The sequence below is a fragment of the Helicoverpa armigera genome, chromosome 21 (genome assembly GCF_030705265.1).
Source record: "Helicoverpa armigera isolate CAAS_96S chromosome 21, ASM3070526v1, whole genome shotgun sequence".
Lineage (NCBI taxonomy): Eukaryota > Metazoa > Arthropoda > Insecta > Lepidoptera > Noctuidae > Helicoverpa > Helicoverpa armigera.
Window position 1 is genome coordinate 8,950,651 of NC_087140.1, and position 22,476 is coordinate 8,973,126.

Genomic DNA, 22,476 nt, shown 5'->3' on the forward strand with positions numbered 1-22,476 from the left:
ATATATCTATAAGTAGTACGATGTACTTAGTAGCATTTCTTCGAGATCAAGTTTGGGGCCCAATTGGCTACTAGCTGTTAACCTTCTCCTGAGACTTACCTAAGTCATTAAAGCTGAAATATATTGACACCTGTGTGTGCTGGACACAAGTTTTTCTCGAGTAGTCCCATCTAAAAATCTTGACTTACCATTAAAGAACACTTGACTCTTGGTGGAGTTGATATTATATGGCCCACTTGGGCAAACTCCCGCTTCAAGAGGCTAGCCGGCAGAAAAGTAGAGCGCAATAGTCGGCCACAGTTTTTAATCACCATTTTTCGTTAATTCTCAAATGATATTCCTTGAGTTCCCTGACTGAAATGCCAAATTGATATTTGAAATTTTATTGTTTGGCATAAAACGGTTTCGTATTTTGCTACCAGCCAGTTAATGGAACTGACCTGATATGAGAACTTTTTGATGTTTATACCTCCGTTTACCGACTACATAAGCCGGGTTCAGACATGTAGGTATCAATTGCTCGATCCCATCACCGTATCGTATCGCGTTTTGGCGCCGCATGCCGCAGCGTTGTCCCCTACATATTTACCATGCGACAAGATGCGTTGGGCCCTCATTATATTAATTTATTTAACCATGCGATAGGGTACTAAAATGTAAATAAATACAGAGAATTATATATAACACAATACAATTTTAATGGATTCATCTCACAGATTAAAACTTAACATATTACTTAGCTTAAAATTAACTACTCTTAGAACAGAATTGTATTTACAGTAATTTTTATTAAATGGATCAGGCGGTCATTTTGACTTATCAAGATTCATTCTTCATGAAACTTATGCTAATTTTACGCAAAATGTCGAAGTTAATAAAAAAATATTTTGCGGTTTATAAAGTTCTTGTACTGTTCTAAAACATTTATCACATCTTAGGAGATCACAGAAGTTTCTTAAAAATAGTCGTTAAATACAAAATCATTTGTGCCTGATTTGTTTTGCCTGGATAAAAATCCAGACATATTTTCTACGTAATAAGTTAATTAAGAAACATTTCACTTCATATTATCTTGATTTATCGTCAACAGATAGTCCACAAATCTTCTGTCGTCCACAATTCATGACGGACTTCAATATTCTATCAGTTTAGGTACTAGAGATAGGAATCTGAAATGTCTTGCACGGGGCTAATGCCAATTTTCTATCTCCAGTAAGGAAATCCACAGACGATATGTTATTGAAATCCTCCGCTATCCGGCAACGCACTATGCCGCCGAATCGCTTTTATTCACGTGACATATATTATTTTCCCGTTTATGTCAGATAAAAAAATCTATTTTGCCCTAGCAATGATGTAACTCTCCAGATTCTGCATGTGTTTATAAAGAGTAAAAGTTGAAGAACTCAAAATGGCGGCGCATTCTCCAATGACGAAGAAGAAACTACTTGGAGTGTTCTCCTTTAATTCGTCATCAAACTTTTTGTGCCAATCCTGTGATCTAGTCATGAAATCCTTGTCGTAATGCCTAACCCAGTATTTAAATTCTGGTAAATCATCCTTATTTATCAAAGGTTCAAAATTCTCTTCCCATTCTAACATTTCCTCTATTTTCTTCTTATCTTCTTGTATAGTTTTTAACGGGATTTCATCCTCAGAATCACTTTCATATTTTGTTTTCACCTTACTAGGCCCAGCTTTCAAATTCTCAAATTCCGCACGTTCTTTGTTTTGTTCAATCTTTTTAGTGATTATTTCTTCTAGTTCAGGATTGATGGATAAATCGAAAATATCATCTACACTAACATCTTCTTCCTTGACTTTTATATACAATTGTTCTGTATTGTACTTTTTTTCGTCAAATTTAGGATCACTTTTCTTTATAAGATCATCTATTTCCATTTGTTCGTCATTCTCGAATAGTTTCGATTCATATTCTTCATCTATAACTTCAGTTTCTTCAGGATTTTGTTCCTGATCATTATCGTTCTGTTGTATTACACTACTTTGTGGGTCAACAATTGATTGATTTTCTGCATTGTCAACACTTACGGAAGTTCTTACACTTAAGGCATCACTAGCTGGTTCGTTTGCCGGGTTAGCTGATTCATCTAACCTAGGGTTTTTAATAGCTAAATGGACATCATTTTGCATTCTAGTTAGTAAATCTGACTGCATCTGAGTTTTGTAACTACTAATTAGCTCTTCTACTTTATATTTGTTGATTTTATTTCTTTTTCTAGGTACACTCGGACCATCTTCACTACCAAACACTCCAGTTTTCCTTTTCCTCTGTACTTTTTCTTTGGTTTTATACTCAGAGGGAGTAGGAATCTTATATTTTTTGCAAGCATTTAAAATTAACTCTTTAATAGTTTGTTCCCTATTGAAAGTATCTGGATTGAATTGCGTCATTTCGGAACCGTAATCGGAAACATCGCTAATACTCGCGCGATCTTCTTGGATACTATGATTGTTCTGCCAAGGCTGATCTTCGATATTTAGATCTTCAAGCTGCTCTTGCTCGATCTGATCTTTTATATCTAGCTCTAAAAATGTGTCGTCGAAAATATTGTTATCTTTATCTTCTTCTATTATAATAACTGGTCTTTGTTCCTCTTTTACAGGCTGATCCTCTTTTACAGGCTGATCGTTTTCATCTACCTCTTCGAAGGTAATTTGGATATCTTGGGAAACTACTCTTTCACTTGTTGGATGTTCCGAATCATAACCATGATCACTTTCTCCGTCTTTGCTCATGTTTTGATCAGGTTCCCTGTCATTTGAGATATTTTGATCAGGTTCTCTGTCATTTGAGATATTTTGATCAGGTTCCCTGTCATTTAAGATATTTTGATCAGGTTCTCTGTCATTTAAGATATTTTGATCAGGTTCCCTGTCATTTAAGATATTTTGATCAGGTTCTCTGTCATTTAAGATATTTTGATCAGGTTCTCTGCCATTTGACATATTTTGATCGGGTTCCCTGTCATTTAAGGTATTTTGACCAGGTTCTCTGTTATTTGAGATATTTTGATCAGGTTCCCTGTAATTTAAGGGAAGACAGGGAATGTCATTTGAGATATTTTGATCAACTTCTTTGTCTTCACTCATGTTCAGATCACTTTCTTTAACATTGCTTATGTTTTGATCAACTTCCTTGTCATTACTCACATTTTGATTACTTTCTTTTTCAACAATCGTACTTTGATCACCATTGCTAGTGTTTTGCTCTTCTTCACACAAAACATGTTCCATTTTAGGTGGTTTTGTTATCATCCAATTTTTATTCTCACAGTTCTTAACATAAACCATTTCAGTTTTACTTTTCTTTTGTATTATTGTGCCTAGAATAAGTTCGTTAGTAATTTTGCCCTCTTCACTTACACCTCTGATAATATTTTCCGCATTTGTGTCGACCAATTCTAAATGTTCACAAGCATATTTAAGAGAATATTGAGTGAAATCTTCGCTCAGCATACCTGGATCTTGGCTGTGATACATTATGATCTCAGTGTAATCTGACATTGGTGTGAGAGATGGTAAAAACAGATGTTTGGGAATAACTCTCCCTTCATCCTCTGTAGGTATCCTGCTGATTATATCCATTGCGGTTTCATCTTGCAAGTCTTTATTATTCTCTGCCATTTCACCCACATGTTCCATATAAACATAGTCGTCTATATCTAAACAATGTTGCTCAGCCATATTCAGACAAGATTGACAAAGTGTCATCTTCCTAAATTGCATATAACTGCACCATTCTCTAAACGAAAACAGCCTCGTACTTGGTTCTGAGTACTTTCCAATTTTGTGCGATTTTGGAAGATTACGGTCGTTATTTATCTTTTCTACTGCGTCTGATAGTTTCTCTTCATAATGGCCATCTAGGCCAAAACACATCTTCATAGCGACAAGTACGTAAGACATGACTATGCCCTCGTAGTCTGGCAATTTTATTAAATGATCTTTAGTTTTGTTACTCACGTCCATGAATTCACAACGGTTGAAATGCATTAACGCGTAAACTAAAGGTTTTATATCATTCGGCAGACAGAGTTCTGTCAGTATATTATCAACTATTTTCCTTAAATTTGGTACTTTTGGCGTTCCTAAATCTAGTTTCCTCAACAGTGACATAGCAAGTTTTCGCACCGTATGGACGTTACATACTTTACTATTAATAAATGACGTCCACTGTCCTTGTATAGTTTTCACATTTATATCTTTGGGCAAAAATCTTGTTATGTTGGAAAAATTGAGATGTTTTTCTTTAATGAACCTTATGATATGAGATAGTTGAATGTCACTCTCGTCTAGATTTAGTGCTAAGTATAACATGGCCATTATGACACCTCTTGATAGGAATTTGATATCTCTCTTAGAGCCTTCGACTATAACATTCTTTTTGTAAGGTTTCTTTGCTCCTTCATCTATATCTTGTTCAGTTTCATCATCAGGTACCGGGTTACTGGTACTATTTTCTTCCACCATAAAACTTGGCAATGTAATATTTTCGGCATTTCCGTCTGCAGGATTTCTTGCTAGCCTGCAACAATTAAACAATTTTGTTAAGTCTTTGCTTATACATACTTATTTGATTATAAATTTTAAAGAACCTTGTTAAAAATGTCTGTTATAAATTAATAGCAACTTGAGCTACTAGTAATACATTATTTCATATATTTAGTATATTATTTCATAAGTAACAAAAAATAGGATTTCAGTTTATGGTAGCTACTTTAATATATGTATTATAAGTGCCAAGAGTTTATACTGGTGACCTTATTATATTTTAAACCAGCTTCCGTTCACAGTTTCACCCACATCCTAAGATAACTGCTTCCTGTAGCTGGTTGATGACAAAACCGAGACTATGCCTTTCTCCCGGGCTTAAGCTACATTCCCTCTTAATTACAGCTTAAGCGGTTCAGCCATTCTTGGATTTGTTCGTAGTGTAACTAGAAAATGTTATATGATAAATAAATATTAAAATAATTTATGTTTTTTTTTCCTTACCCCATATCCTCTTTCTTCTGATATTTCTTCATGTACCGAGTCCAGATCCACAGGAGTTTTAGCTTAAAGCTGGGTTTAGCTCCAGCCAATACCAGTTCATCAGCCAGACCTGATATTATGAAGTTGTAGGCATGCCATTTGTACCATTCTGCACTCACTGAAAATAAAATACAAATGCAAATAAATTATTATTTGTCTCAAAGTAAGTAAATTAGAAATAATTGTGTTTAGGATACCTCACACACAGTTCCCTTAAATTGACACAATCGAGACAAAATTTTACAAAAGAAACTTACAAAGTTATTCTAAATAGCTCACTAGAAAATAATATTTTACATGTCTGAGATTTTGTTGATTTCGCTACAGAAACAGAGCTCATTTATATTTGTAGATCATAAGAGATATAATTTGTGCTGAGGAACATAGCATCAGATAGTGTTTCAAGAGGAAGGTTCATGTGTATAATACATGCATATTAGAGTAGAGAAACACTAATAATATCAGAGGTGAGCCTGAGAAAGGACATAGGCTACTTTTTTTCAGCTAAAATATAACTCTGTTGCCAAAACTCTCTGTAACCGAAAGTTTGTTAAGAATATAAATATGTTATAAAGCTGTGGCTACACCTAGGTGAAGCTGGCCACAGATGGCCAAGCTAAGTTGTATCCTCTTATCTTCGGTTAGAATTAGGTGTCGCCCTCATCATAATGACTAATTAATCTGAAGAGAAATGTCATAATTTGGTAAGAGTGAGTGTAAGAGGTTATATTACTGTACTACATTATTAGTACATGTTTTGTAGCAGTTTTAATACGTTTACAAAGCAAATAAGACTAGAATTATACGTTTCACAAACAAAAGAGTCTTTATCAAAGATCAACACAGACATAAGTCTAAAAACACAAACATTTAACTTACTTTGAGTTTCATTATCTCTTGTTAGGATTTTCTTTCTCGTGCCTACAGCAAAGGTGCCGTTTCCCAAAGCCTTGTCTTCCACCACGGTCTCTCGTACATCTGTGTTTTGAGTACCACATTCCATGCAGTAGTAAAATCCATCTTTTAACTCTAATTCTGTACCACTACACACTGCACAAGGTTCACTTTGCATTTTATAGGTTTGTAGTAACAATTACTAACTGCTGTAGCATTCACAGACATGGAATTAAGCCTAGAAACAGTTTAAATTATTTAATTCTTAGCTTTTTCACAACATTTAGAAACCATGTGAAATATGATGTGAAAGACTTTATTTTGACAATCCCGCCGGTATGTGTTGCCAAGGATCCCGAAACGTCAAAAATAATGTATTGCTATTATAAAGAATTGTTTTCGCAAAACCTTTGATCTATATTCAGAAACTGGCTAGTTTTAATAATGAATCAAAAAATGTGCACTCAAATTATTCGAATGATCTATTATGCACATAATTAATTATTTTTGTAGTGAAATAACTGTTTGAGGAAGGTAGCATGCGTAGATTGACGTGTAACTGATTGCCCTATGAATAAAATATTCTACTAATTTAGGAATTTACGACTTTATTTTTTACTAGTTTTTACTCGCGGTTTCACCCGTGTTCCTAAGAATTTCTTCCCATATCCGGATAAAATAACTTCCCAACAGAAACTAAACACACCGAATTGATTCGTTTGTATCGTATTGATAATGTTAGTTTATACAAGCGTTACTTATTTGAAGTAAAAAGACAATTGATAAAATACTCCTATAAAGACACGTAATTTATTAAATAATTCCAAATCATGTTAGGTCAAATTGTCATGTCCTAAATATTTATATTTTTTGGATTCATACCTTAAGAAATATGGATAAGTATCATCTTTTCCAGTTATTAATACGCGAGCAAGCACTTCTAAATTACAAGTTGAGCACCACACAATTTCAGTTTAACACGAGCGTTAAAAATATGTTAATAAATAGCCCGCGCAAATGTTTGCATAAATATTTTGACATATAAAACGATATTCAAAGATTATAGTAACGTAGTCATTGCTATTGAAATACGAAATCTAAATCACACAGTGGAATTACTTTATTTCAAATATTGAAACTTGTAACTGTTGATATGGTAGCTTTAGTAAATAACGTTATGGCAACTGGAAAATAGGAACACTGTAAAAGTGGTAATTTTCGTAGCGTATTGCTGTCCGTCATCAATAACTCGCGTAATTCGGGCGTGTGCTCCTTTTATGCATTTATTGAAAGAAACTGACCGTTTTACACCGCCTCCGACGCAAAAGAGCGTTCGCGCCGCTGTTTGCCGCTCAAAGACTGTCATGATATCGTCCTTTCCACCACACCCTTGGGTATCGTGAATCGTAGTCGTGAACTGTTGCGTGTTTATTGCCGACGGCAGCGTTTGAGGCTGTTGTACGGGTTGGATTGCGTTAATCTGTGTACGGTGTAGTGTTATGTGTATAAGTTAGCAGGTTGAATAGTTGTGTTGAAGAGCGCGGGACACATTGATGGGCAGTGTCGTGCGCGCTTGGCAGGCGGCTGAGAGGCCGCAGCGGCGGGTTTTTGCTTCGTGGAGGGTCTACGATAAAATCAGCCACACTGGAACTGATGGAATTAGAGAATATCGTCGCGAACACTGTTTATTTGAAAGCCAGAGAGGGTAGGTTCTTCATGCTTGATTATTACCCTACTAGTTTTCACAAATGTATTTAACAGTTTCATGTCGACGTTGAAACGATGATAGTTCGATGTATTTTGTTGAGTTTTTGCTCCTCTTAAGATTATTATGACAGTTTGTCTGTACGATAACCACAAAATCAACTTTATATCCAGTGGAACTCAAAAACAAAACTTGTTTCATTCATTAAAACAGTAGTTGTTGTTTTTTTATACAGTTTTGCTAAAGTTTTTATAAGATCCAAAGTTCACATACTTTTTGTAACTTGAAATTTCATAGTCTGTGCATTTTGTCTGTGTAGTTAGTAAATGAGATAAAACAAGTATTTACTATCTTCATGATAATCCATTAAATATGCATTTAAGCAAATTAGCAAAAACAATTCATAATTTCTCCTAATTAGAAGTGGTTTATTCTATTTTGCACCTTACGTTTGAGACAGTAAAGTTAGTTATGGGGATGCAAATGCATTTGTTACGGTATGAGTATTGATTTGAAATTGTAATAGAAATCGGTCTGATGGTAGGAGAATTATTCATGTCTGACTTAGTTGCTAAGGATTCAGTATTCAAAACATTTAGCAGAGTTATATTTACACGTAGTTATTTACTTCAATGATTGCTAGCGATTGCTCTTGAGGAAATTGAACGTACTTTGTAATTAGTTGTGCTCGTTATTACGTATGTCAGAATATTTGTATTGATTTGTAATGGCTTGCTTGATATAAGGAAATATTTAATTTTTTTTGCTTATTCAATTTAATTTATTGGAGTCTATCACCAATGACAGTGTTTCATAGGCCTTGATGAACTGTGGGTCCCGGCTATCATTTAAACATGGCAGTCGTCATCTGACAGTCAGTAACCAAGGTATCTCGGGATTTGAGGGGGTCAGATAGACAGTTACCCCTTGTACAACACTGGTACTCAACTGCATCGGGTGAGACTGGAAGCCGACCCCAACATAGTGGGGAATAGGCTGTGCAGATGATGATGGCTATAGTCAAGTAAAATAACTGGAAAATACATTAAAATTACTTGTACAATAAAGTTTAGTTGCCACAGAAATCATAATAAAATGGCAAGATTTTAAAATATGCACGAACCGGTTTTCAAAACCTGTATGCTGTTATTGGCAGATGAGTACTTAAGCATGAAGTTTTATTAATGTTGGAACATCCACATAAGCCATACATATGTATAAAGTAACAGTATTTCATGCAAATCTTGAAAACTTGCTTTTTATCAATGTTTTTGCAATGTTAGTAGTATTAGTTCTACAGAATACAGACGAAACTTTTTCTTTAATTTAACAGTATTTATAAAATGCTTGCCGATTTCAAATATCCTCTTTATCATAGTTGTATAGAAGATACATGACAATGCATTCTATTTCAGTGTCCTCTTATATACTAACTACAAATTAAGGAACATATAGAAACATCCTTGTAGGAAGGAAATTATTCAAAATGATGTGAATATAGCAGGATAAATGGGCTGGTAATAAAAATCATGGTTCTTATAGATCATTGGGATAACTGCTGCATATGCAGGTTTCATAAATAAATTGGCAACAAATATTCAGCTGAAGCAAATATCTACCTACTAAAAATAGGTACCTACAGGAATAAAAGGCATTAATTGGTGATGAAAACTTTAATTTAGAGATCTGGAAATGAAAGTATTTAATTCATAAGTATTTAAGGAAATAGAAGAACACATAAAAATGTCTTTAAAATTAAAAAAAAAATCTTTGCTTTAAAATTCAATACCAGTAATCATACCATTACTTCATTAACTCATACACAAAACCAATGTTCAGAGAGTAATCAATGAACCTATAATTAGCGATCACCTAACTCAACTTCAAAATGTTTAATATAACATTCATCCTGTTTTTATACAAAATTACATTATTAACAAGACATTCAATATAACAATGATTACCTACCGAGTTTTACCTGCAGTGTTGCCAAGGATAATAATGAAAATAATTTATATAAATTATCCTCTTGAGGCAGAAAAACTAGTTTAAAAATAAATGGAAGGTTGCAATTTGTTACTTACTTAAAATCTTTTGCGGAAAATCTCGCAGTTTTTGTCTTCTAAATAACAATTATTTAATTGAGATATTTGCTTGTATGAGGTAATTTCAGATCCCAAGTTTATTTGTAAATTTTACCTGAACCTCTGCACTCAATGGTAACTAGTACCTATATTGAACCATAGTACCTACATATTAGTTAACTTTTGTGATTAATGGATATAAGCAAATTTAGCAATGGCCTAATGAAGCTAGCACATCTCCTGACTAGCTTCCACTCATGGTCTCGGCTACATTGCATTCCTGTGACCAAAGGCTTATTCGATAAATATGCTATCTAACGAAAGAATTTTGAAATACTACTATACTATACTGAACTACTGGCAGTTCTGAATACTGGATACTTTGTATCCAGATGCGCGAAGTATTTTCTTCGCGATGCGAGCGAAATTCAAGTCAAAGTCAAATGATTTCTAACAGGCCTTTGCGTTTCAAATCGTCACACTAGTTGCAAGAAAACAACCAGTTACTGAATACAGCCTTAAGATTCATTGAAATCCTACCAGACCCATGTTATTGTATCAATGCGGAAGAGCAAGCAATTTGTTAGGGGTACTATCGACCCCTTGTTTCTGAACAATAGATTCACTGAACATTGAAATGTCGGCAAAGGTTAGCGTTAGGGTCTTCGTGATTACAATGTAACACATTAAAACCGGTGATAACATCGTCAATATAAAAAAAATCTATATCTTTACGAGCCATTTTCAAGTTTTTTTTGCAAAGAGTGTTCAAAATATTTACAAATATAAAGTACAAGGTCAAAAAGACCTCGTCACGTGTGGTCATTTGGCAAAAAATCCAGTCTGGATTGAACATTTATCAGTCGCAGTCCATTGATAAACTTCAAAGCTACTTGCGATTAATGAGGTGGGATCACTCAAAATTGTTCATCATTTTCTTTCTGGCAGAGTGAGTCAGGGTTTGAAGTAAATGTTCCGTTGGAAAACACCAAAATACTTAACATTATACATACGAAAGTAAAAACAAAAATTCTATATTACAATACGCCTTAAGAATTGTGTATGGCAATAGTTTGTCCCATGGAGAAGAAAATAAGAAAATGCGGTACATTTGAACCTGATCTATGAAGTCCTAGTTCTCGCAAACTACGGGAGAACCCGTGAGAAACATCCAAACATACTCAATGCATTTATTTTTTGTTCTCCAATTTGTAAAACCAAACTTGCAAACGTATAACTAAAACAATTTTATCACCATCTCATTAAATAAATCAGGCACGAGTGTTAGTTAGTAAATAATTCGGTGCCCTTGAAATATATGCACTAGATCCGAGTTTTAGAGTGGGCTGTTGCGTAGGAGTGACCGTGAATCCGTATGTAATGCTGGTTACAGACACCGTGTTACTGCCCCCTGGGGCTTAGATGTTACGATAATCAGGCCTGACAGTACTACAGGATGTTATTCGTACTACGGGAGCCCTATCATGACATTTATTGAAGTTATAAATATTCCACACCTAAATGGGGTCTTTATTACCTTTTATATGATATTTTTGGTCTTCAAATATGTGAAAGAAAGAGGATCATTATATCGTCGTATAAAACGTGTCATAATACGATGTTATTGGCTGTGAAAAACCGTATTAGGTAATAAAGACTCGAGTGCCAGGAATCACTCATTTCTCGTGAAATATTCAGATCTGGAGCAACGATCTTATATTTTTTTAAGAGCTGGTGTAATTTGATATCTTGCGGTATAAAATGATCTAATTGCTGTGATATTTCGTCAACCGTGTCTTTAAACCGCTGTCCACGAAGCAGACACAATAGTTAAACAATAGATGTGTATCATAAATGATTCATTGTACAGGGAAGTTATTAATCATAATTTTGATCCTGTTTTTATCGAGCCATTTTGAGAGTGAAAGGATTTCACAAAAGTGATGTGTAATTATGATCAGGCTATCGTTAACCACCAATCTCAGTTTCTTTTTCTCTTGATCTGGAACTACGTATCCCTACCGTAATTTATCAACAAAATACAACAATTGTGATGTTCTAAACATAACCGGGCCTGTGAACGGACGACTAGTCCAATGTTTACCTTCCGTTACATTTCCTGCTGTTGAAACGGGCAAAATGAAGGGGTGCCAACCGGAACCAAGGAGATTGCCTTCCAATTTCCAAAGTTATGACAACATTTTTCTTCTTTTTTTTTGTTATTTACCACTATCGGAACTCTTTATGCTCTTTGGGTTATTGGCACACGAATAAAGATAAAAAGTTTGCAATGTTGGCTTTATAATCCAAATATTGTTAAAGTAATGAAGTTTATACAAATATTATAACATACGTTTGTACGTAGCTTGACCTTGACACCCATAACACACAAATATTGTGGTAAAAGTGAAAGGATGTTTATTTGTAATTCAATCAAACGTACGGTTCGGTTACCGCTTACCGCACTCGATGAGCGGTTAACTCGACGCTGCGGGTTGCGGATTAGATAACCGCAAACAACAAATATTCATGAGTTATGAATTTATGATTATACGAAACGAATACGCTGATAGTTTTGTGAATACTTTAGAATTTAGAAAATAAGATAATTTTGTTTTGCTACGGATCCACAGCTGGAGAATTCAATAAGACCCGATTTGATATATAAATGCCTGATTGAGGGCTCAGAATATTGCTTCACTTTATTTCGGTACGTTGACTCCCAGCCTGTCAAATCCAGGCACCAAACTTTTTCATCACAACTTCCATCTCAAAATTTCGATCCATACAGTTTGACCTGACCCGTGATTCAGCACATTCATCCTAACTTTGCCAGCGTTAATACAACCTGTCCAACACATCAAACACGGTGTGATTTTAATTACAGCTTGCCTAATTACGCACGAATACATCGGATTAATCACATTGTATTAGGTTTCCGGCAATGTGTCTGTTGATAGCAGTATCCTGCCAGTATCGCAAACATGCAAATGATTTGATATTCATTAATACGTGATGCTGTTTATTGACGTAATTGAATATTACAATGTATGCTATAAAATTATAATTACTAAGGAAACGTAGAGGCTAAATGGGAGGTTGCCTTGTATGTGCGGTATGACGCACTCGCAAAAACTTGAAGGAAAGAATGGCTAGGTTTGCGTGTTGAATACTTTTTTGGATTCATCTTCCAAAATAATGTGTTGCTAGGGACTTTTTACCGCCACTTCTTCCCAGCAAAAACTCAGGAAGTGTTGAAGCATTTCGGGCTGTCTTTTGTTAATTTGACGTTCGAAATATGCTGATTTTTTAGCCTCATTTGAATAAACAATCTTGAAATAAATACTACTGCTTGGAAAAACTCTTTGTTTTCCAGTTCATTCAGTCAAAGAAAGGAACTGTTCTCATTTCCAAGATGAGATAGTAAATGAATGGAGGAATGTCAAAGCCAGCTTAGGTTTTATCTTTTGTTCTACTAACAACAGACCCCATCTACCTCACGATCATCGATCAATATTATTCAAGGGATACCCCAGAGGGTATGAGAATAACAACCTTTGAAGATCGAGACAAGGGAGGGAAGAGGGTAGTTCTTAGTAGAACACAAACCGCCTTAACTGTTTATATTATCCTTAGTTCCTAAACTAACAGAATTACGAAGAGCAATAAGTCGTGAATCCTGTGCAAACAAACAAGGCCTTATAATCACTATTTCTCCCTTTTTCTTTGGGATGTTTTTTTCTAATAAAGGGCCATTCCTATCTTTGACAATAGGTTTGATCAGTCAGCGCGCCTTTCTGGTTCTTTGCCAAGTTTCTTCCTTATTAACACAATGCCCTTATTACTATTCATAGAGTCCCTTAAATCAATATGTTGAATATAATACAGTGTGTGAATCTCTGCTTTTATCGTTCCTTCGAAAGTTGTGAAAGAAAACCGCATGGCGAAATTGGGAATTGGGGATGTCTCCAATCCCTAAAATTCAATGGACTTCACAAGACAGTTTTCGTCCTCTCCCCTGGTAGGCTATATTTTCTTTTCCTCGAGACGAGACTTGAATCGCAAGTGGCAAAACTTTTGGGAAACGAAACGTTTTATTTCCATTGTTAAAATGTTGTTTTCAGTCATCTTGTTTAGCAGTTTTTGTGACTTTGTAAGTTTAGGGAGGCAGATAATATTATGCTGTTTAGACGTATTCAAATTGAAAAACCCTATTCAATTTCGTAATATCTATCTCTAGGATTTTACTTTTATGTTTTTCCGTGGAGCTTTCATTACTTAAATGCACTTAGTAATCACTTCGAAATGCAGAGAACTCACGAAGCTAATAATATCGAGTTACCGACTGGACTTGCCGGATAAACCAGAGTTTTCCTGAAACTCATATTTGATCATCAATCCGTTTGTTCGAGGATAAAATATATCTTTATTAGCAAAAATAAAGTTCTTTTTGAGGATAACCCTGAAGTCACTAATCAAATCGCTTTTTGAAAATTGATTATTATATTCCTGGTGGGAGGTTCATGAAACCGATTTTCTTAAAGTAAATTCAAATGAAAAGGCCCCAAAAGCCACTACAGTACATCAATTAAATATTCCGCTTCGAGAGTCTCCCGAGCGAAATATTCTTCGTAACAACTTTTAAGTGGAGTTAAGTTCAGGGAATTGTATACAACAGGACTAGAGTACTGTCAAGTGCTCGTGTAGCCGGAATAATATCTAAGGCTTTGTGCAGACTAAGCGATCTTATGTACACAGTGACGATAGCTCCGTATAAAATTTGCACGCCTTACTCCACATTTAGTAAGTGTGTACGCGTAGAGGTCCCTAGTCTGCACAATGCTTAATAGTTTATCCCCAGTTGGGGCGTACGGAAGTGTAAAGTTACAGCTGTTAAGTCGCTGATGACGGTAGGGTCTCGTAACGGGAGACGAGGCTAGATAAGCTCTATCTCATTACGGGATGGTGGCTTGACAACGGTAAGGACTTGCGGAAAGTTAAAACGCCTTTTCCTTAAGATAATCCTGTTGGTTTGTATGAAAACTTTTTGTTTGGTAATATCTGAAATAATTAAATAGGAAATTGTTTGTGAGGATTTCTTAGAAACAACTTTCTTCTTGCCCTGTTTCCTATTGTATTTGGGATCGGTGCAATATGTTTTACGCGTCCATTCCTCTCTGTCACCATTCATACTCATACTACATAGCATTAGTTCCTGAACCAATTAAAATGATCCAACCAATATATCATCTATATAGAAGGCGAACTGATTAAAGTTCGTAGACCGCGGGCAAAGCCGCCGATAGAAGCTAGCGAAATACTGTACATATTGTAATGTAATTACTCTGGCTTCTGATTCGATTAACGTCATTGTATCAGGACGACAAGTTGATAAATACAGTGTATTATGTGTGACCGCCATCGCCAGTCACTGACCTGATTTCGTTAAGCTTTTTCCGTTGACATTATTATTTTGATAGCATACTTCTTTATAATTAGGTAATTAATCGTATTGAAAATAAATGTATCCCTTATAAAGACTGATTTGTTTGTAAGTATAGAAAACTTTTTCAAGCCTTAGGAAAACTCAAAACCCTCCTTGAACTTAGGGCAGTTGGAAAAACACTCATTTTCCACCATTCTGCGTGACTTACCCCGCACCAACTTTGAAAAAACTAAATCTAACAAAAAGGAACAGGGAAAACACGACATTTCCGATTGTTGTTTCAATTTGTGACCCAAATTTTTTGTTGTGAACTCAACCCTACACGTGGTAGGTAGGTTGGGTACTTACACCGCTACTATAATTTCCCCCGGGCCCCCAACTTTCCTAGAATTTCATCAAGAACTAGCTCTGCCCAACCCGTTTGAGCTGTACAAAATATGGACGTTGTAAATTAAATTTTTATGACTTTTCTCGTGAAAGTGGGATTAAAAGAGGTATTAGCGATTAGATGGAGCTTTTATTTAGCGAGCGAGTACTTAGATGAATATATTTTTTAAATTAAATTGCCTTTACAGTCAAGTTCTGTAGTACTTTACTCCATTACTTACCTACTGAAATGTTTGCCTTTTTATTGCTCTTAGTGTATTTGATAAAAGTGATGTCTGCAGTTTGAAAGAGAAACGTGTACTCCACGTCGTGGACATTTTTGTGAGAAGAAATATTTACAGCAAAAATATACAAAGTAAACTTTCTACTATTTTTGTCATAGAAATCAGTCACCGTACTATGTGTACAGAAATTACGCTCGCTCGGTTGATTTTTATACGTTTGCGATAGGTTTATTTTCTTTCGATCAATGACAAGCCGAAATTCTGATCCTACACGAAACTTGTACGGCTGACCTCATAAAGATAAATGGATTGGAGATGAGAGGTTTTTTTTCCAATTTCCCTATAATTTTCAGCACAAACAAACATCCAGTTCAGAAGACTTCTCAATCGTTAGCGTGTTTTTTGTTACAAAAAACTCGACCAGAAATAAAAATATTATTTCACAGAAGAATAAAAGAATAAAAAATTGTTTGCTTTCCAAAAGAAAGGAATCGTTTGTTTCCTTCAACTATAGTTACCTATTTGAAATACTTTCAATAAAATAGCAGTAATTAAAAAATTTATGAAATTTCTAATTCGACGTCTGAAATCGAAAAGTTTTATTTTACCGATCCTGGTACCATAGTAGTCTTTAAAACAACAATTATAAGCTTTTTGGCCAATACGAAAGTTAAGGAAACCCAACTTTGTCCGTATGTATCGTAAATAACACGATATCGTAACATAATTTCCCTAGAGCTGACACGGTTGGTCTCTAGGCGTTATTTGACATTTTGTGGTGGACAAAATTTACTACAGTATGAAATGTCTGTAGTACAGTTCACACCAAATAACTTTGCACGCAGTAGTATTTGACTACTTGAAGTCAACTTCGGACAAGCAAGTCTTCTCGATAATATCTGTCTTAACTTAAGGCCCGAAGAAAATGCATTTATACTTTTTGCACTATGTACAACAGCAGACTTATCGCCTTAGGCGTCCTTTGCCAGTCTACCTCGGGGTATTGGTGAAATAGAAGTGGTAGGTGCAAATTCGCAATCAGTTAAGTGGCTAACTTCAAAAATCCAAAGTTATTTTGTGGTAACCGTAGTTCCTCTAGTACTATGCTATAGAAGTGTATTAAAATCTCGATGATGGCTAAAATATTTCCAATAGAGAGATTCACATAAATGTTTAACCAAACAGATGAAATGTGGATGTGGAAAATATCTTTGGACTATATTCGACGGCAAATATACATGCCCCGATGAATAAATTAGAAGGTCGTGTAATATTACGATAAGTTTGAGCACAGATATATGGAGCCAATACTCCTTGTTCATTCATAGAATATTGAAGTAGCGTTGTTTATAATCGTGTCTAAGTAAATGCTGATATACCTCTATTTTGTTTTACTGTCTCTGTATGGAAATTGACAATTTTTTTTTTTTGGTTATTTTAATGCCGCTTATTTAGCACTGACAATTGTAAGGGTTAAGATAATGTAACATTTTTCTACATCATCATCATCCTCCTGCCCTTATCCCAATTTTATTTGGGGTCGGCGCAGCATGTCTTCTCCTTCCATACTCTTCTATCTGCCGTCATCTCACAATTAACATTCTTTCTAACCATATCGACTTTCACACAATCCAAACTTTCAAACATTTTTCTACATGGAACCCAATTATGTTTAGGTTCGATTTTGGGGATAAAAGTTGTCTTTTTTTTTAGCCTGAACTGTCCCACTGCTTAGCAAAGCTCCCCCCACATCGTCTCCACACCTGTCGATCCTTTGATAACTCCCACCAATCAGGGTTGTAGGCGTCCAGGTCGTCGCGCCATCTTTTGCGGGGTCCACCTCGTCTGCGGTGGCCGCCTAAAGTTGACTTAATTAGTTTATTTACAGTTGCTGATATTATTCGTTAAATCTGACCAGTTTATCCAGACAAATAAATTTTAATATCAACAAGGTTGCTTATCACAAGGTCAATGTCACTTTGTTAAATATTAATAATAAATAACAAAGCCCATGGTCAGTGGCGAATGTGGTGATACTTGTACTGCAGCTGTGGGCGGACTACATAGATGATTTTCAGTCTGTACCTGTGTATTTTTTTAAAATATTCTGTGTTTATATGGACGATATCTTTAGAGGAACGTGTTCTTGTCACGCGGTGACTTCTGGCTCTAGGAGTCTTTATCTTCTTTATTTTTTCTGTAAAACCTTTTGATTATGAATGAGGATCATGTTGTGAATAAAGTCTTGAGCCTGAATGTGGATGGATTGTGTGAAAGATGATATGGCTGCAAAGAGTGTTACTTGTGAGATGACGTCACTTAGGAAAGTATGAAAGACGAAGACATGCTGTGATGACCACAAATGTAAATTGGGATATGGGCAGGAGGATGATATATCTATTAATAATGTCTGGGTCAATTTTACTAATTTATTTTAAGTTACTGTAAAAACTAGAAAGTGTATACTATAGTGTATAATGCTCGTTTGCCAAATGTAAGCACCAACCATCCAACTTTCGCACTGTAAATCATTGAGTTAATGAAAATAAAACAGACGAACTCATAAAACTTGTTATCTTAATAGAATCATGTGTTCATAAATTGATTGCAACAAAAGCGCTTTTAATTATCGCACTGGTTAATATTAATTAAATCTAACATTCGCAAGTGGGTCAGATCATGTAGTTGTAATTTATTCAACTGAGATTTTTATTTTAAATGTCGAAAGTTTACGACTCTATTTGCGGCAGTATCATTCAGTATTAAATTAATTAAGATATTGAGACGAATAAAATCTTTAAATAGACTTTAATTAACATTACACTTTAGAACTAGAGAGTTGTGTTGATCGTTCTTATCTCAGGTCCTATTAGAAAAAAATAAGTTCCGTCGAGATTCGGTTTGTTTTGAGAACAACTGTTACTAACAGTACCAGATAACCATCTTAAGTACTGTACAGACACGAGACAGACATGACACAGAAGTCGGCACCATCATCTGCCTAGCCCTTTCCCAACTTTGTTGGAGTCGGCTACCAGTATAATCGGCAGTTGGTAATACTGCTTGTCATTGTCAGACTTACTGGCTCCTGACTACCCGTAACGACTGCCAAAGATGTTTAATGACAGCCAGAAATAAGTCCAGTACTAAGTTCGTGTACGTCTAGTCTGTGCACAACTTTAGATCCCCTTAGGTCACAACATCGTTATATTCTCAGCTTAATTGAACACGGCATCATGGGATGATGAATTATGTTGGGCACACAAGTAAAACCACTTAGCAAGCCGTTACTAAGTGTGACTTGGTTAAGTTACCCATTTGCTGATTGATGGACCGCGCCCCAAGCTGTAATGACTACACCTAAGCTTCATAGAGATTGCATAGTGCAGGTTTTGGACCATATACTTCAATTGACGATTGCTCGACGATAGTTCAATATACAGTGCGTGCGGTATAGGGGCACTCATCCATTTCGCGATTTACTGTGGTTAAATATGCAATCCTGGTACCCTCGCTCAAAATAAGTGTTTTATCGTGGAGTTACAAAAGTATACCATCTAAACCTTATTTTTAAACCAGTTTAGGTTACCACTTTTCGAAAAAAAAAACAACATTTAATTAAACAAAATAAAATACTTAATATTTATCTCCAATTTTATACCGGTCCTATTGAGATTGGTCATTGTTTTCATTTAATTTGTGCTAATTGCTGTCGCATATTAAGTGGAGAGTCAACAAACCTGGGTTAACAGGTCAAATCTATACATATAATAAATCTGTAGAAAAGTAATTTTTGTACATTGAAGAAATTGACAAAAAAAATAGCCGGCATGTTAAAGGATAACTAACAGAACCCATTTCCATCATTTTTGTCATTTTTGTCTGTTTGTCTGTTTGTCTGTTTGTCTGTTTATCTGTTTATCTGTTTGTTCGTTCGGGATTCACGTAAAATCTACGAATTCAATGCAGACAATGCTTATATACAAAAATTCTACGTAACTTGGGGTATTACTTAGTTTTTGTTTCATCGAAATCGATTCACTCTATCAAAAGATATGATTAAATTTGTGAATTCAAGATTACAGGATTACGGCACGCAATCTGTTTGTCAAAACTGTACATTTGAATGTTGTACCTATATTAGTTGATCGGCCTATTATTAATATTTACACAGAAAATCACACCTTTATGTAACTTCGGAAGAAAAAAAAAATATGAAAATTTTGTTTAGCCAAGGTTAAAGTAGCTCCATCTGTGGTATCTGTGGTAAATAAAATACATCAAATTTGTCAAAGGAGCGAGGTGGTAAATGACAATTAATTACCATACATTCTTTATAGAGGATTATTATTTCAACAGATGGAGTTGTTTATTTTCCGTAATTCACCATATTTTAACACGTAGTGTAATTTTTCGATAGGCATTTCAATAGTGTTTGTCAGTTTGCCGTGCCACATCAAAATCCAACTTTAATTATTACCTTGATGAAAGGAAAATTAATAGGTCTCAGCCAAATTTAAAACGGTGCCATCTAAATTATTTTTTGAACATTATGTCAAAAATGATGACTTTAGTGGAACAATTAATTATCATTTAAAGTTACAGATGGAGTTCATATCAGGATTTTTCATACACATAGTTTAGCTTATCTTCCACCAATGGCCTTAAAACAAATTACTTTGAGTGAGTAGTATTAAGTAGACCTTAATTATTTTTTCTGATGCAAAATATGTAAACTTAATCCTAGAAGAAAGGAAAATCTATCTCTCGCAAGCGCTGCTAAGCGTGAGGTAGGTAATGTAGGCTTCTGTAGCTTTAAAAACAAGCCCAGATACAAAGTGCAGATAAGAAATGGGAGCTTTCTCGATTTAATACCATACACACGTAAAATGCTTTATGCGTCTGAAAACGTACAAATTGCGCGTCGCATACCAGAGACATGCTTACTTTCAACTTCTGATCGCAAATACACTGTTCACGATTACGAACAGTCTCAGTAAGACCCGAGCCAAGTCTAAAAAAATACCTTTTATATAAAACTACGTTTGGTGTCATTCAATTACAAAGACAGAATTGTTCTCTGTTGCAAATCCTATCCACCTATATCCTATCCTAATCCAGCATGCATTGCAGGTGTGCATTGCACAAAAACCAATGGTATCCTATTAGAGAAGTCAAAAGAATCGGCCTGCCAACGTCAGCTTTTGCGCTAAGCAAGTGTTCTTAATAGTACCATCAGAATTACATTCATCGTTGAATGAGGTGAATACATTTTCACAAACCACAATAACAGTAGGAGCCAAAGCGTATGATCGCTTCATAGAGCTCTGATTGGCCCCGGGTGACCAACTCAGGTCTGATTTGTTCGTTCATCAGATCTTTGAAAGTGTTTGGGTGGATACTTACTGTCGTCCTGTTTACGTGTGACACAAAATATGGTATATAAACGTCCTCCGCAAGAGCGAAATTTTCCCGGTGTGCGGTAGTGACGCACAGTATACAACACTTCTGTTTCTTTTGATTTGCTGGCTCCACCAAGAAATGACAAATTGCAAGCGTACATTTTGAAAATCTTGGCAAAACTGCAGATTTCAAGTACGAACACATGAAGTGGACTCTCTCTCACAGATACGTACATTTTGCCTATTCGTGAACTACTTAATGCAAACATTTCGGTGGAGTCCCTCCCGGTTTAGACCTCCCCCACATTAGGCGTGCGCGATCCTCGGGCGTGTGAGTAGCGCGTGCGTCGCGAGCACGCTGCGTGAGCATCGCATTTTGCTGCCCTGCGGCATTTGCAGCGCGCTCGACTTGACGTTTAACTGCTAAGGCGTTTAGCGGGCAGCGGGGATAGCGGGCGAAGGGGTAAGAACGCAACTCGAGCGCCGCGTGCTCGCCTCGAGCGCGTCGCTTGCACTCTTCACACATGCCTCAGGGCAGCAAAACGCGACTTTCACGCAGCGCGCTCGCGACGCCCGCGCTACTCACACGCCCGAGGATCGCGCACGCCTAATGTGGGGTCAGCCTTACCATAGTGAGTAAGTGAAACTATCCTACCCTATGCGCCTGCTGATGATGATGACTCATTTTATCATCCATCCAGCTATTCCCCAACTATGTTGGTGTTGGGCTTCCAGTCACCGAATCTGTTTGAGTACCAACATTTTGCTTGGAGCGACTACCTATCTACCTATCTTCAATCCAGTCAACTACACAAGATGATATCCATGGTAAGACTGACAGACTTTCTGGCTTCTGATTAGTCACAGCAGCTGCAGAAAATGTACAAATGACAGCTTTGTCAGACTTAAAGCATAAAGACATAGATTATAGCTGTTTCCTGTGAAAATTACTTACGCACTATACGTAATAATTTTCCAAATTGGCTGACTAGATCCAGAGATTTCCACAACGTCACAAACTTTACTTCTTTTGTTTAGATAAATGGTCACATCCACAACACAACCTTGATCAATGAATCTATGCGACTGCTAAGTGCTAATAATTATACTGTCACGTGAAAGAATGCACCTACGGGATAAGTAGCATTTTGACTATTCTATATTGCCCACGCAGACGAAGTTGCGGGCAACAGCTAGTAATACATATTTATAGTTCCGAATAAACATTGAGGTAGTGAAAACTGTTATAAATACTACCACATTAATGTTAGTTTAT

The 22,476-nt window shown here is 35.8% G+C and overlaps 2 protein-coding genes across 4 annotated transcripts in view; one reads left to right on the forward strand and one right to left on the reverse strand.

Annotated features, from left to right (window-relative positions):
• Positions 1-674: 674 nt before the first annotated feature.
• LOC110377073 (uncharacterized) lies at positions 675-6,282 on the reverse strand. Its single transcript, XM_049849273.2, has 3 exons — positions 5,938-6,282; positions 5,020-5,176; positions 675-4,549 (listed from the first exon to the last, which is right to left on the reverse strand). Exons 1-3 carry the CDS (start codon positions 6,128-6,130, stop codon positions 1,336-1,338), a joined length of 3,564 nt encoding a protein of 1,187 aa, XP_049705230.2. The 5' UTR covers positions 6,131-6,282; the 3' UTR covers positions 675-1,335.
• An 841-nt stretch (positions 6,283-7,123) lies between these two features.
• Positions 7,124-22,476, forward strand: part of Gprk2 (G protein-coupled receptor kinase 2) — a 76,235-nt gene continuing 60,882 nt past the window's right edge. For all 3 annotated transcript variants that reach the window (XM_049849294.2, XM_049849292.2, XM_049849293.2), the window contains exon 1: positions 7,124-7,657. In XM_049849294.2, the coding sequence (XP_049705251.1) occupies positions 7,606-7,657 (52 nt within the window). In that variant the 5' untranslated portion in view covers positions 7,124-7,605. The remainder of the gene's footprint in view (positions 7,658-22,476) is intronic.